The sequence below is a fragment of the Macrobrachium nipponense genome, chromosome 3 (genome assembly GCF_015104395.2).
Source record: "Macrobrachium nipponense isolate FS-2020 chromosome 3, ASM1510439v2, whole genome shotgun sequence".
NCBI classification, from domain to species: domain Eukaryota; kingdom Metazoa; phylum Arthropoda; class Malacostraca; order Decapoda; family Palaemonidae; genus Macrobrachium; species Macrobrachium nipponense.
The window spans coordinates 45,318,896-45,333,895 of NC_087202.1; the positions used below are offsets into that span (position 1 = coordinate 45,318,896).

The 15,000-nt window shown below is 38.8% G+C and overlaps 1 protein-coding gene across 4 annotated transcripts in view; it reads right to left on the minus strand.

Annotated features, from left to right (window-relative positions):
- Window positions 1-9,652: 9,652 nt before the first annotated feature.
- LOC135221728 (myosin-11-like) overlaps window positions 9,653-15,000 on the minus strand; it is a 247,313-nt gene continuing 241,965 nt past the window's right edge. For 3 of the 4 annotated variants that reach the window (XM_064259518.1, XM_064259517.1, XM_064259516.1), the window contains 3 exons: window positions 11,681-11,896; window positions 10,139-10,246; window positions 9,653-9,787 (listed from right to left, as the gene is read on the minus strand). In XM_064259518.1, coding sequence (XP_064115588.1) covers window positions 9,668-9,787; window positions 10,139-10,246; window positions 11,681-11,896 — 444 coding nt within the window. In that variant the 3' untranslated portion in view covers window positions 9,653-9,667. The remainder of the gene's footprint in view (window positions 9,788-10,138; window positions 10,247-11,680; window positions 11,897-15,000) is intronic. The other variant, XM_064259519.1, reaches the window with a different exon arrangement.

Sequence of the window (15,000 nt, forward strand, 5' to 3'; positions counted from 1 at the left end):
AGGCGTCCCCTTCGTGACGTCCTTATAGGAGCCATCCTAGCCTACCTGACCGGATCTGTACCGATTTCGGAGGGTTAGGCTGGGATCTTAGCTGGGTGCGATTTTCTTCCCCCCTTTTTTCGTCAGTGCTTCCAATAATGCCTCATCAATTATTTTTAGAATTAAATTTTATTGAGTGTAGCCTGGGCCATTGCCCCTTTAGAGTGTCAGCTGGCCTACCGTCTTCTGCCCCCATTTAGTAGTAGGCTAGTTAACGGCTTCTCGAGAAGTGGTATTCACTGATCGGTTGCTGTGGCCAGGCGATCACGACTCGTCCACTCTCCTCCAGACACCCTCCCCCCCCACCCGTCCCGGACTCGTTACGGGGCTGCTTTGTTAGCTCGCTGCCCAAGTAATCCTACTGATGAACAACAGCTAGAGCGTAGAGCACGGTCCTGGGGATTAGTAGATTATGTAATCTCTGATGGTATGTCTCTGGGCCTGTGTTTTTTCTGGCAAGGTGTGGTCTACCATCGCACCCGCTAGGAGGCTATACGTTGGAATTTACTGCTGTTCCGCAGCTCTGTTTTCCGTACTTCTCTAGTGTTATCGCTGCTTCCCAACTACAGTGGGGACGGAACTAGGCTTAGAGATGCGTTTCTAATTGACTTGAAACTGCTACTCTTCTCCGGTGCGATCAGACTCAGGCTTAGGTTTTACCTATTTTCCTTGTTCTGCTCGTATCAGGCCAACCCCGCCGGTTATAGCTATTGTGATAACGAGATTATGGATTCCGGAGTAGGGGGAGACATTCAGAACTTATATTAAGAAAATTTATTATGTAGCTTCTGTTGGTATGTCTCCGGGCCTGTGTTTATTCTGGTGAAGTGTGGTCTACTATCACATGCGCCAGGATGTATACACCGGAGTTCTATGTACCGTTGTTCCTGCCACTCTGTTTTTCGTCTTCTATGTTATCGCTGCTGCCCACTCCCGTGGGTGAGGAACTGGGCTCAGAGAATGCGCTCCTGATTGGTTGGGAATTGCTACTCTACTCTGGTGCGATCAGACTCAGGCTTAGGTTCTGCTTTGTTTCCCTATTCTGCTCGTATCAGGCCCACTCTGCCGGTTGGCGATACTCAAAGTATGGATTCTGGAGCAGGCGGAGACTTCCAGAGCTTTATTAATAACAAGTAAGTTGAAGATTATAGTTGATATTACCTTTAGCTACTTTAGTAACTAGTTTAAGTGTGCACATACCGCCGGAAATAACTCCGGCGGCATTATTTGACGATACTCATGTATCTTTCCAACTTACAGATGGTTCGCTGCCAGGAGGTGGGGTGCCCAGCTGTCCTGTATAATCCGTATGGGCATGAGGTCTGCCGGTCTCATGCAGTGGTTAACAGCGTCCTCAGCGAGGCGGCTAAGGCTAACCAGAACCTTCATGTCCGTTGGGGACTTCCCTTCAAAAGGAAGTTCGAGACCCCCGGACCACAAACCAAAAGCAGGAAGAGGCCTGAGAAGTATCAGCCTTTCCAGACCTCTCAGTCTCAAGCAGTGGTACAGGTAGTTCCTGTCTCCCAGATGAGCAAGCCTTCGACATCTAAGGCACAACCACAACAGCAGTTTGTTCTGCTGCAGAGTCAACCAACTCAACAGCCTTCGAGTTCGGCTGCCCTTGTGACTTCCCCAGCCTTCAACACCTCCTTTGAAACACGGGGCGTTTCGAGGCTATAATAGGCAAGCAAGGGGTAGCAGAGCCAGAGGTGCTTACCGGCAGAGAGCTGGCTCTAGAGTTCTCTCAAGAGGCAGAGGCTTCAGAGGAGGAAGAGGAAGTAAAACCTCAACCAGTCAATGAGTCTCTGCAGGTAGGCGGTAGACTGTACCTCTCCTGGGACCATTGGACCTTCAGTACGTGGGCCCACAGTATTGTATCGAAAGGTCTGGGGTGGAGATGGAAGAAAGGGCCTCCTACACCAGTCAGTTTCCATCAGATTCCGGCATCTCGCTTTCAATGGTTGGGAATTCAATGGGACCTAACCACACACAAACTATCTCTTCCGCCAAAGAAGTGCAGAGAGATAGCGAAAGCTACGAGACAACTCCTCAAGAACAAACAGGCTTCTCATCGTACCCAAGAGAGAATCTTTGGTTCACTTCAGTTTGCCTCAATAACAGATGTTCTGTTGAAAGCCAGACTGAAGGATATCAATCGGGTTTGGCGGAAAAGAGCCAACAACAAGTTCAGAGATAAAATCTTGATTCTGCCAATATTAAAAGACTCCGCCCATGGACGGAAGTCCAGAGTCTTTCCAAATCAGTGCCACTACAATTTCCCCCGCTGTCTCTGATAGTCCACACTGACGCCTCTTTGAGTGGATGGGGGGGCTACTCTCAGTACAAGAAGGTTCAAGGAACATGGTCAACAACATTCCGCCAGTTCCACATCAACGTACTAGAGGCAATGGCCATTTTTCTGACCTTGAAACGACTAGCTCCGGCCAGGAACATTCATATCAGACTAGTCTCAGACAGCACAGTGATAGTATATTGCATAAACAGAGGAGGCTCCAAGTCGAGCCAAATAAATCATGTGATGATTGTCATTTTTTCATTGGCAATGAAACATCATTGGCACCTGTCAGCTACTCACCTGGCACGAGTATGGAATGTCATCGCGGACTCACTGTCCAGAACAACTACGCTGGAGTCAGAGTGGTCCTTGGACACAAAATCATTCCATTGGATTTACCAACAAATCCCGGACATTCAGGTAGACCTGTTCGCCACGGAGTCCAATCACAAACTTCCGTGTTATGTGGCTCCCAATCTGGATCCTCTGGCTCACGCCACAGATGCGATGTCCATGGAACAATTGGCAGAAGATTTACCGATTTCCGCCAATAAATCTCTTGCTGAAAGTTCTACACAAACTCAGATCTTTCAGAGGACAGATAGCATTGGTAGCACCCAACTGGTCAAAGAGCAATTGATTTCCTCTTCTACTAGAGTTGAAACTCTGTCCCAGACGGATTCCCAACCCAAAACTGACTCAAATAGTACAAACTCAGACTGTCAGCTTCCTCAAGAATTCTGAATGCCCTAACTTTATGGACTTCATGAAGTTTGTGGCACAGAAGGATGCTAGTATTGACCCACTAAACACCCTGTTCGTGGAGTCAGACAAAAGAGAATCAACACTCAGGCAGTATGATTCGGCAGTAAGGAAGTTAGCCATCTTTCTAAAAGAACCAGATGTCCAGAAGATAACTACAAATCTGACAATTTCATTTTTTAGAACTCTGTTCGAAAAAGGCCAGCTGCTAGTACCATTACTACGACTAAATCTGCCTTGAAGATATTTCAGTTTGGCTTTAATATTGATTTAACAGATTCGTATTTCTCGTCTATCCCTAGAGCATGTGCTCATCTGAGACCGGTAGACCGCCCTCACACGGTCTCCTGGTTTTTAAATGACGTACTCAGGTTGGCTTCAGATACTGATAACGAATCATGCTCATATATAACTCTTCTCAGGAAAACATTATTTTTAATGAGTCTGGCCTCAGACGCGAGAATATCTGAAATGTCGGCTCTCTCTAGAGAACCAAATAATATTGATTTCCTCCCGTCAGGAGAAGTTCTGCTCTCTCCAGATCAGGAATTCTTAGCAAAGAATGAAGACCCACAAAACAGGTGGTCTCCATGGAAGATTGTCCCTCTTCCACAGGACCCATCATTATGTCCCATTATTACATTAAAATCTTATCTGGTCAGAACTTCTAAAAAGTCTTCAGGTCCTCTTTTTATTAGAGAGAATGGTGGAACCATTTCCTTGAAGGCAATCAGACAACAAATTCTTTATTTTATTAAACAAGCCAATCCGGATTCAGTCCCTCATGTCCATGATATCCGGGCAGTGGCTACCTCAGTTAATTATTTTCATCATATGAACTTCGAGGATCTTAAAAAATATACGGGTTGGAAATCCCCGACAGTATTTAAACACCACTATCTGAAAAATCTAGAGGCCCTTCAATATTCGGCAGACGCTGCAGGGAACATAGTCTCCCCTGATTCGGCCTAGTTATGTAACTCTATATCTGTATTTTATTATTTTGCTACTAATTATCTTTTGGTACTCACTCTCACCTACCTTCCTCGCTTGTAATCCCTGCCTTTCTACCTTTTGTTCCAGACTGGATTGCTCATCAACCCACTCCGGTACATGTACATAGTTCATTATTATATTTGTTTTTTATGTTCATTACCTGTTGTTTTTTCCCAGGATAGTATGAATTTAGTCATATTTGGTGCTTTTTACCATTTGTAATTTGTTATCCTTACCTTGGTTATTAAAACAATAATTTTAAGAACATTTTTATTTTCCTTTCATAAAAAATTTTTGTTTACCAAGATTGTATGACCAATTCTCTGCTACTATTTTACCGGCTGACGCAGGTCGAGCCCAGAAAAGGGATTTTCACAAAGGAAAAACCTATTTCTGGGGGAAGACCTGTGTCGCCCAGTGAACCCATCCCTCTCTTTTTCCTTTTCCCCACCCTTTAGCTGGCCCAAGGTTGGGTGCGTATTTCAGGAATGAGGGTTTCTGGCAGAGGTAGTAGTAGCGAGCGGAAGGTATACGTTGTAACGGCACCTCTCTAGAGGGGGATTTTGAGAGAAGAGACTTCTAATTGGCAAAGCGTCTGTGGTAGTGGCTTCCACTCGCCCCTGTGCTATACCGACACCCTATTAGGATGAGCAAGCTGGAGGTAGTAACTCTAGCATTCCATATGGCTTTTTTCTCTGGTATATTTAGCATTTATTTATACCTAGAAATTAGTGCTATGGGACATTTCACCGGGCGACACAGGTCTTCCCCCAGAAATAGATTTTTCCTTTGTCAAAATCCCTTATATATATATATATATATATATATATATATATATATATATATATATATATATATATATATATAAATATATATAATATATATATATATAATATATATATATATAATATATATATATATATATATATATATATATATATATATATATATATATATATATATATATATATATATATATATATATATATATATATATATATATATATATATATATATACATACACACACACAGTCATATCCCTACATACGAAAGTCCCTATGTATGAAAAATCCAGGTTACAAAGGCAAAGACGAAGATTTTTTTGCTTCTGTGTACGAAAATAATTCAGGTTGCGAAAGGGTGTACTGTAAAGTCCGAGATTCGCCTGGGCTGCCGAGAACAATTTAAAAACTTGCGCGCCACCAACTCAGTAGACTCGCTACCATCCTCCCGCTCTCCCATTGGTTCCTGATGCTAGTTACTGCCATGAGATCCTGCTCTCCTATTGGTCAGCATCTGTCCCATTATGCATCTACGTAAGAGTTCGTCAACCATTTCGTTTACGTAGATTTCATTCATTAACCTAAATTCGTGTTAGTGATTTCACTTTCATTGTACTGTAAGTTACTTTATCATGTTTTGTGTGACTTAATTACTTACATTATTAGCCATGGGTCCCAAGAATGTTGCTAAAGTTCACGGAAAGAAGAGGATGCTGCTTTCTATGGAGACGAAGATGGAAATAATCAAGAAGTATGAGGCTGGCATGCGGTTGAGTGTGATCGCTGAAGATTACGGCCGAAATCCGTCGACGATAGGCACCATCCTTAAGTAGAAGGAAGCCATCAAAGCAGCTACACCTTCCAAGGGCATGACTATTTTTTCCACCAAGAGGAGCCATGTGCATGATGAGATGGAGAGGCTGTTTCTCGTATGGATGAAGGACAAGGAAATTGCTGGCGATATGATAACCGAGATGTCAATCTGCCGGAAGGCCAGCGCCATTTTCGGTGATCTGAGTGCTCAGGCCGAAGACGACGCAAGAGAAGGGACATCAAAGGCAACCCCAAACTTCAAGGCTTCTTGGGGTTGGTTTGATAAATTTCATAAACAGACTGGCATCCATTTGGTGGTGCGGCATGGGGAGGCTGCCAGCTCGGACACAAAAGCGGCCCAAGCCTTTGTTAAGACATTTGACGGGATGACAATCAAGGAAGGCACAGTTCTCAGCAAGTCCTCAACTGTCAAGAGACTGGCCTTTTCTGGAAAAAAATGCCTCGTCGGATGTACATCAAGGAGGAAGAGAAGAAGCTACCCAGGCATAAGACTATGAAAGTCAGGCTTACGTTTGCACTTTGTTCTAATGCCAGTGGGGATTGTAAGGTCAAGCCCCAATTTGTGTATCATTCCGAGACTACTCGAGCCTTCAAGGCCCACAAAGTGCTGAAGGAGAAGCTTCCGGTGATGTGGAGGGCTAATGGGAAGCCTGGGTAACGAGACTTGTTCACTGAGTGGTTAAATCTGTGTTTTGGCCCGACGGTGAAGAAATTCTTGGAAGAGAAATGCCTCCCTCTGAAATGTCTGCTGGTGTTGGACAATGAGCCTGCTCACCCACCTGGCCTCGAGGAACACATCCTAGCGGAGTATCCTTTCATCAAGGTTCTTTATCTTTGCCTAACACCACCCCTCTCCTCCAGCCCATGGACCAGCAAGTGATATCAAACTTCAAGAAGCTGTATACAAAACATCTTTTTAAGAGATGTTTCAACATCACCAATACCACAGACCTCACCCTGCGTGAATTTTGGAAGGAGCATTTCGATATATGTATATATAATATAGATATATATATATATAGTATATATAGATATATATAAGATATATAATTATATATGTATATATACTGATAGATATATATATATTAATATAATATAATATTTACATAAGATATATACAGGTATATATATTTTATATATATTATAGATATATTATATAATTAATAATATTTACATATATATAATATGATATATCATAGTATATATAAGATATATATATATAGTTATATATAATATTGTTATATATATATATATATATATATAATTATATATATATAATATATATATAGAAAATAGATATGTATATATAGATTAAATAGATATATAGATATTAATAATATATATATATATGATATATATATATATATATATATATATATAAGGATAGATAGATATAGATAGGATCAGATAGATATATATATATTATATATATATCTATATATATATATATATAGATATATATAGATTATATAGATATATATATATATATGAATATATATATATATATATAGATATATATATGGATATATATATATATATATATATATATATATATATATATATATATATATATGATATATATATATATATATATATATATATATATATATATATATATATATATATATATAATATGTATATATATATATATATATCTATATATATATATATATATATATATATATATATATTATACATATTATATATACAGGCAGTACCCGGGTTACGATAGGGGTTCCGTTCTTGAGACGTGTCGTAAGCCAAAAATCGTCGTAAGCCGGAACATTGTCAAAAATCCTAAGAAAACCTTACTTTTAATGCTTTGGGTGCATTCAAAACTATGTAAACTGCATTCTTATTGCATTTTTCATCAAAAAACTTTAAATATTGATTATTTTGTATTTCAAAGACTTCTTGGCTGATACTGAAAAACCAACTTCGGAAGCTTAGAGGCACCATCTACCTGGATATCTATCTGGTAAATAGAAGTTGGGGAAGCCAGAGCTGCTGGTGAAAAGAAACTAGGGAAATTTGCTGGCAAATATTGAAGCAAAGAAGAATATGTATGCTGAAGGAGTACCCTTATCTACTTTCTCTTCTACTTCTTCCAAATAGACAGGAGACCAGTTGGAAGGGAGTTGAGCAGGTGCTGGCACTTTCTGAAATGGAACCAAAGTTTCCATTGGATATACACTATTGAAGGATCAACAGAAGTAGTAGTTTGTATTCCTGAAGGATGTGAAGGCACTGCAGGAGTTGCAAGTCCTGGCAACTGAGAAGCAGATGAAAAACAGACTGAAGGAGGCTGGTGCGCCAAAGGGAGCTGAGGCACCGATGGGAGCTGTGGTGCCAATGGGCACTTAGATGCTCAGGTGCATGGCGCTTCTTAGGATAGAAGAACTTTCAGTAGGCACTGGACACACTGACACTGATACAAGAGCCCCTTTTAAGGCAGATACACACACATTACTCTGAGCCTCTACAGACTCTGATTGTTTGTTTGTTTGTTTGTATGGTGTTTTTACGTTGCATGGAACCAGTGGTTATTCAGCAACGGGACCAACGGCTTTACGTGACTTCAGAACCATGTTGAGAGACTCTGAGACCAAATGTATGGCTGACGAGCGAGGAACAGGAGGGGAACTCAATGCCAGCAGATGCTCAGATACTATCCTCTGCGTAGGAAAACCCACTGGTACGACACTAGGCAGTTCTTAAGATTTTCTAGAGGAGGAAGAACATCTCATGGATGAAGGAGGCTTTTCTGGCACACACCATCCTTCCCCAAACAGGAGCTGCCTGGGAAAAACACTCGGGACTTTCCCAGAAACTACATATTTGGTGTTGCTCAGTAGAGAGATCACAAGCCTTCTTGGAAGGCAGAGGAGAAAGCAAATCCTTTGTCCTTTGTCTTTTCAATGGACGAGATTCATCCGCAAAGCACCACTGGCACCGGGCAGCAATTCCTTTGAGCAAGACACACTCGAGGAAAAACAAGACACTTCCAGTGGCGCTCTGTCGATACCTGGGATACTACGACAGGATTGACTGAGGGGGTGACTACTTAAGGGCAGACTCCACCAACCTCCCTTAGGGTACCAGTATGACTCCTCCCAGGTGTAGGGAAAATCAGTGGGATGAGTATCCACCTCCTCCACTGCACTAACATTGCAAAGACACGTTCATCACTTTTATCTACCTTGTCCACGGGAACTTTGACGTTACCTTCCAAATGTTCCATGGCCTGTAATATTATAGGACTGGGTGTGACAAGGAGAATGAGAAATAGACATCAATGCCAGCCTGACTAGCTAAGGACTACCTACCGCTAGCTCTAACAGCTGCTTTTTCTCTTTTTATCTCTATCAAGCTTTTTCATATGAGTCTTTAAAGTTCTCCACACCTTATCCCCCAATTCTCCCATTCATTAGAAGTTAATTGCGCCAAACAATTTTGACCCCTACAACTAACACAAACTGAATGCATGTCATAAGCTTTGATTAGCCTAAAACTGCAGCCTTTGCTGCAATACCTTATGCTTTGTGTACTGGAATTGGAGATGCCAGGTTCTAACATAAACAAAGCCTAGCCTAGGTTTAGACAAAAGCAAGACAAAATCAAAATACTGGATTCCTATATGTATAGATATCAATGCCAAAGCAGCTACCAAAGGTAAGAGTACTTCACCAAATGCCAGAGACATCGATTGAGAAAATTGTACCAGATTCAAATTCTGCAACTGCTATAAAACCAATGTTACAGTTATCAATGGCAGAAAACAACAGTCTTGTTTGCTGGGTTGGTTCCTTGCTTCCCCGGTGATGGTGGGGTAGTCGCCTAACCATAACAAAATAGCGCTACCGCCAATTTCAAATTCTAGCTGCCACGGATAGCAAATTATAGTTATGTAATAATCACTTGGTAAGTTGCACACCAAAGAACGCTTAACATAAACAATTAGCAAGCAAGCATATTTACCTGTCTTTCTGAGGATATTTTAATTTTCCGTACTGTGTCCTCCAAATTCGTTTTTTCCTTACTAACCTCAGACAAGACCAGCTTCTGTTTCTCCACTTCCTGCATCATAAAACCAATTTCAAGAACAAACCACGATAATAGATTTTACTAATCATATAAAATATAAACTTTAGTACTATTCTTAGACCATTTAATTCTACCTGTTAAAATAATGAATGAAATGTTATAATAAACTGTTCACTTATATTCATCATTATCATCCCCAATTCAAATACTTTTTCCACTGGTTATCTTAATGAAAGAATACTTAATTTTATGTCTTCACAGTACCAATAAGAATTTGGGTTTTATTAAACTTTAGTTTGAGTGGAGGGAGTCATTAATTAGGTTAAAGGAAAGTTTTCTTAAGTCACCATCCATGAGTAATATAATATTAACACAAAAACTTACCTGTGTTAGTTCTTCAATAGTGGCCCTGTCACTTTCTTGAGATGCAAGATGTACTTCCTGAGACTGACGTAATTCAGCTAACTGTGTTTTATGATCCAACAGCAGTTTCTGCATTAAAGCAAAGTTATAAACCTATAAAAACTATTTCCTCAGCTGCAAATATAACTGCATGTTAATAAATTATACATATTTCCTACTGCTTTTTCCTCAACAATCACTGATGTGCAAAGTTGCTGCTCAATGAACCAGTACTATCCTTTAACTTGAATAGTTTTTGCAAAAGAAAAAAATGAGAACCAAGGATCTTACTACTTCACAACCAACTATTCTACCGTTCTCAGCTGTTTATGCAACCATAATCTTTCAGTTTGTCAAGGAAGGCTGTAGCTTAAAAGCTCTTTACGAATGGATAAAATACATCGGTAAAAAACAGCAAAAATCAGTCTGCCCATCAGACGACTACTTCAGAATTAACTTCTGTGAGTAAATAGTTTTTGAGTACTGTATTAGTCATTCCATCATCAGTTTCAGTCTCTGTCTTGACTAAAATGAGTTTAATTTATGATCCGTAATGTAAATATCAGCAATTATAAGACATGTATAGAACTGTTAGATTCAGCACCTGATAAATTTAGTGTTATTTTTATCAAATAGTCCTGAAGTTCTGGTATCTTGTGACATTGAATTCATTAGACAATTTTAGCTGAGCGGCATTTTAAATTTTTCAAATTACTATTATTCAAAAACATGGTCAAAAGGTGACCTCCATAGAAGCAGCACAGTATTAACTTGTAAAGGTGACTCAGTAATCTTTAAGGAAAATATGAAATTTTAAAATGAATCATAAAATTAAAATCCCGAATTTTTTAAAGCAGATTAAACAAATCTCCATCTTACTCCAGGCACATTATGCACACTACAATGCAACTTCAGTTTCAGGGCATGCAGTTATTTTTTGTTAGTAAACACAATTTACCTTGATAGGTGTTTTGTTAGTTTCTCTTTTATATTTCTATTGCCTGAATAAGAAATCATCACTCACTGAGATAATTTTTTTCACTGAGACAAAAAGAATGACATGGTAAGGCACAGGCATACACTGCCATTTTTTTCATTAACAGAGATAAAATCCCTGATATTTGTTTTTAAACCAGTTACCTACATAACATAAAAAACCATCTGACAAAATTTGGTATTGCAACCTGTTGCATAATAATCATGAAAGCTAACAGGCATGTTCAGTGATACAAAAATAAGATTAATAAATCCAGAGACTGTTTCTTTAAAAATTCTGAAGTATTATATCATGACTGCAAACAAGTTCATCATATCCCTTATCAAATATGCCAATTTTTATGTTAATAAAAATAGCTGCTTATACAATACTACAATGTTTGCTTTCATGATAAAACATTTATAACCTCATTTGTCTTGCTTACAAAAGACAATTTCACAGAAAACATATACTGCTGCTTGTATGCCAAATAAGAGTTACTAAGCTGAATTAATCTAGTGCCCCAAATCCTAATTAGAAACATGTACCTTCATTTTCTCAGCTCTTTCTCGTTCTGTAGCCTCCTGAGCAGTTAGATGTGTCAACTGATCTTGGAGACTATTAGAACGGCCCTTCTCCCGGGAAATTTCGGCTTGGAGTTCAACGATGGTAGTTTCCTTTTCTGAAAGTTTGTTATTTAGGTCCTCCACTGTGAGTTCATAATCTCTCATTTCCAGGTCCATGAGACTTTTGTTTTTAATATCCTGTGCAGTAAATTTGAAAAACTCAATGTCAGTAAAATTCTGACTTAATGTGCAGGGACACTTTGTAACTTAAGTACCATAAGAAAATATTAGTTACGAAACTATGCACTTTGTTATTGCATAGCCCAATGAAGGGTACATTAAAAATGCAAATGCATGCTGCACATATTATAAATGCAGTTATAGTAAGTAATTACATTCAAAACAAAAGTCTGTTAGTTCATGTTATCCTATTAACTTTGATTGAAAAACCACTAATAATGCAATTTAACAGCAAAGGGAAAACAGTGAAAATGGTTTTTATCTAAACCCATTACTGAAATCATAATTAGCTATGTATTCTGGGTAGAACAGACAGTTACTGAGACATAAAAAGATGAAAGAAGAAAAGTCAAACTGTCTTAGACCAGTTCACATCCTATTGTCCTCTCCTGCACCAGGTCCCTTAACCCTGTCTGTGCTAGCCTGATCACAACTAGTGATGAGATCAGTGTCATGTTAATCATATCAATAACTAATTTTCTCCTTTTGATATTTATATTTCCATAGTTTGTTATTTTTATTACTGTTATAGTATTATGTGGTACTATGTACGTTACTATAATGTTTTATTATCCAAACGATAGGTAATCATTCAAATACTGAATTATGTACCTCCTATCAGTGTGATACCTTTCAAAGCATGAAGTAACTATTTACGTCATTCAGTTTGGAAATCTACTGGAACCTTGAACAAATGCTCTTGGCGAAAATTTCTTCTGGAAAAATTTTTTTTTGTTTTTGTTTACTCACACCACCTCTGGTGTTTGACAAATCAGCTATCTCCTCTGTCATTTCCTCTGATTCATGATCATCTCTGACAAAACTCAAATAAAAAAATCATCCAAGGTAGGTTATGTCTATAACTATAATATAATAAACATCACCATATTCATTAGTCACTATCAGAACTATCGATAGTACAGGTCTACTACTATCACTGGTATTTCCAAATAAAAGCCTCTGTACTAGTTTATCATTGAGTAAAAACCCCTTCCTTCATGGCATTTTGATGGTTATTGAAGGTCTACTTATCCTGAGGTTAACCTTTAAGCTGGAAATCAAATGTTGCCATTTATCACTAGAACATAGACAAAAGCCCCTTACAATGATAAGAGAAATGTTTTATTTATTATGAGCTGCTTAACCACAGCATAATTATGGCTTAGGAGATACATCCTATGTCATGGATCAGACCTTTTAATGACTTTGGTATTAACAGAGTGAGGGGGCAAGGATAAGTACTTTAGATAATAACATGTTTTATATTATACAAAAACCATTAACCACCATTAGCCTGAACTGAAATTTAGGAGAACAAAGCAGATGAGTCTCTAAAATATAACTGAAGAATCTGATTCAAGAAGTTCAATTTTTAAAGCATATGGATAGTCAAACCAATGACACTTCAGAAATCCAGATGCCTTCCATCATAGGTTTTAATTGGATAAGTACACACACCAGGCACCTGAGGCATCAAGGTGAACATTTAAAAAAAACACCTTCATATACGTAAGACAAAGCATGACTTTGTGAAAAGGAGGAGGATGGATGATTAGAATCCTTTAACCAGAAGTGCTTGACCCTCCATTAACAATTATGCGTGATGAGAAACATCTATAGATTAAAACATGTAAGTGAATCTTGCCAAGGCCAAAGGTCAGCTCTAAGAATACCAGAGAGCACCTTGTAACAACGTACAGCAGAAAAGAATACAACAGACTTCAGGAGGATTCAAACAGACGTGTGTGCAGGAACCTTTTCAGGCACCTCTACCATTCCTGACTAGGAACCTACCAAAGCTGACACAACCAAGAAGTCTGATTCCTACAATATGAAAACAGGAAGAGACAAAAGCAAGATATAAAGATCCAAACTGCATAAGAACAGAGGCCCCAATGGGCAGAGAAGAAAAACTTCATGATATGGACAGGGCAAGGCATCAAAAGCCAGTGAATTAAGAACAAGTCCTTACTAGGACATTTGAAGCCATGAACTTTGGGCATATGAAGTTCCCCATAAAGACAAACATTGGGAAGAAAGGTTCATTCAAACAGTTTAGGAACCACTTAAATCTTTAAGAGAGGTGAGGGCAAGCAGGAACACTACTTTGTGAGGCAACAAATACAAAGAATGAGTCTGACAAGAATCCAAGAGCAAAATGTGTAGCTACATGCACAATATTAATGGAGCAACTCTGTGGCCCATTAAAAGTCCTTGAAATCACAAGTAAAAAACAGGAAAAGTTAATTCCTTCTGCAGAAAGCTTAAAGAGAGTGGGGCAGAAACCTGTTAAAAGAAAAGAGAAAGAGCAAACAATGTCCCCAAGAGAGAAGTTGGTTAAAGGACAGACAAGAACTGTTTCATCATACCAAACCATGAATCCCATACAGTAAGCAAGTAAAGGCACATGAGAAATGATCTGCCATCCAGGTGACAACAACTGTCATGACCTCTGAAAACCACCCTACCTAAGGCTATGCCTCATAAACAGCATTCATGAGGATATAAAGAATATGAACAATTTTGATACTGATGGAAGACTCCAGAAACGCAATGAGAAATCAGAACTGTAAACAAGGATTGAAAATATTTGGTGTTATGACCAAAAATGAGTGGGGCAATGAAATTCCTCTTAGCCTCTTTGACACTAAGAATCTCAAAGCCTGTCAGATTGTGAGCATGAAAAATGGAAAGGTATCCAAACTATCTTGGGATTGGAACATGGAAAAAAACCAGCCTAAGCCACTAAGCCTACTTGCATAGAACAGAACTATGTGAGCAGGATAAAAGACATTGCAAATGGGCAGAACCAGGGTATCCCTATAAATGCCTGGGTTTTTGCACACATCTAATGGAAAGAACTAGTAACAAGATGATGGAGAATGTAAGATATCATGAACAATGGATACTTCATACTGTATATACTAGTAAATGCAAACATGTATAAATCATGTATAACGCCCTAGGTAATCCATGGCCGGACAGTTTGCCTACTGGACATTATGCTTACCAAACATTATGCCTACTAGTGAATAACTATTTCATAAACTACTGAGGACATT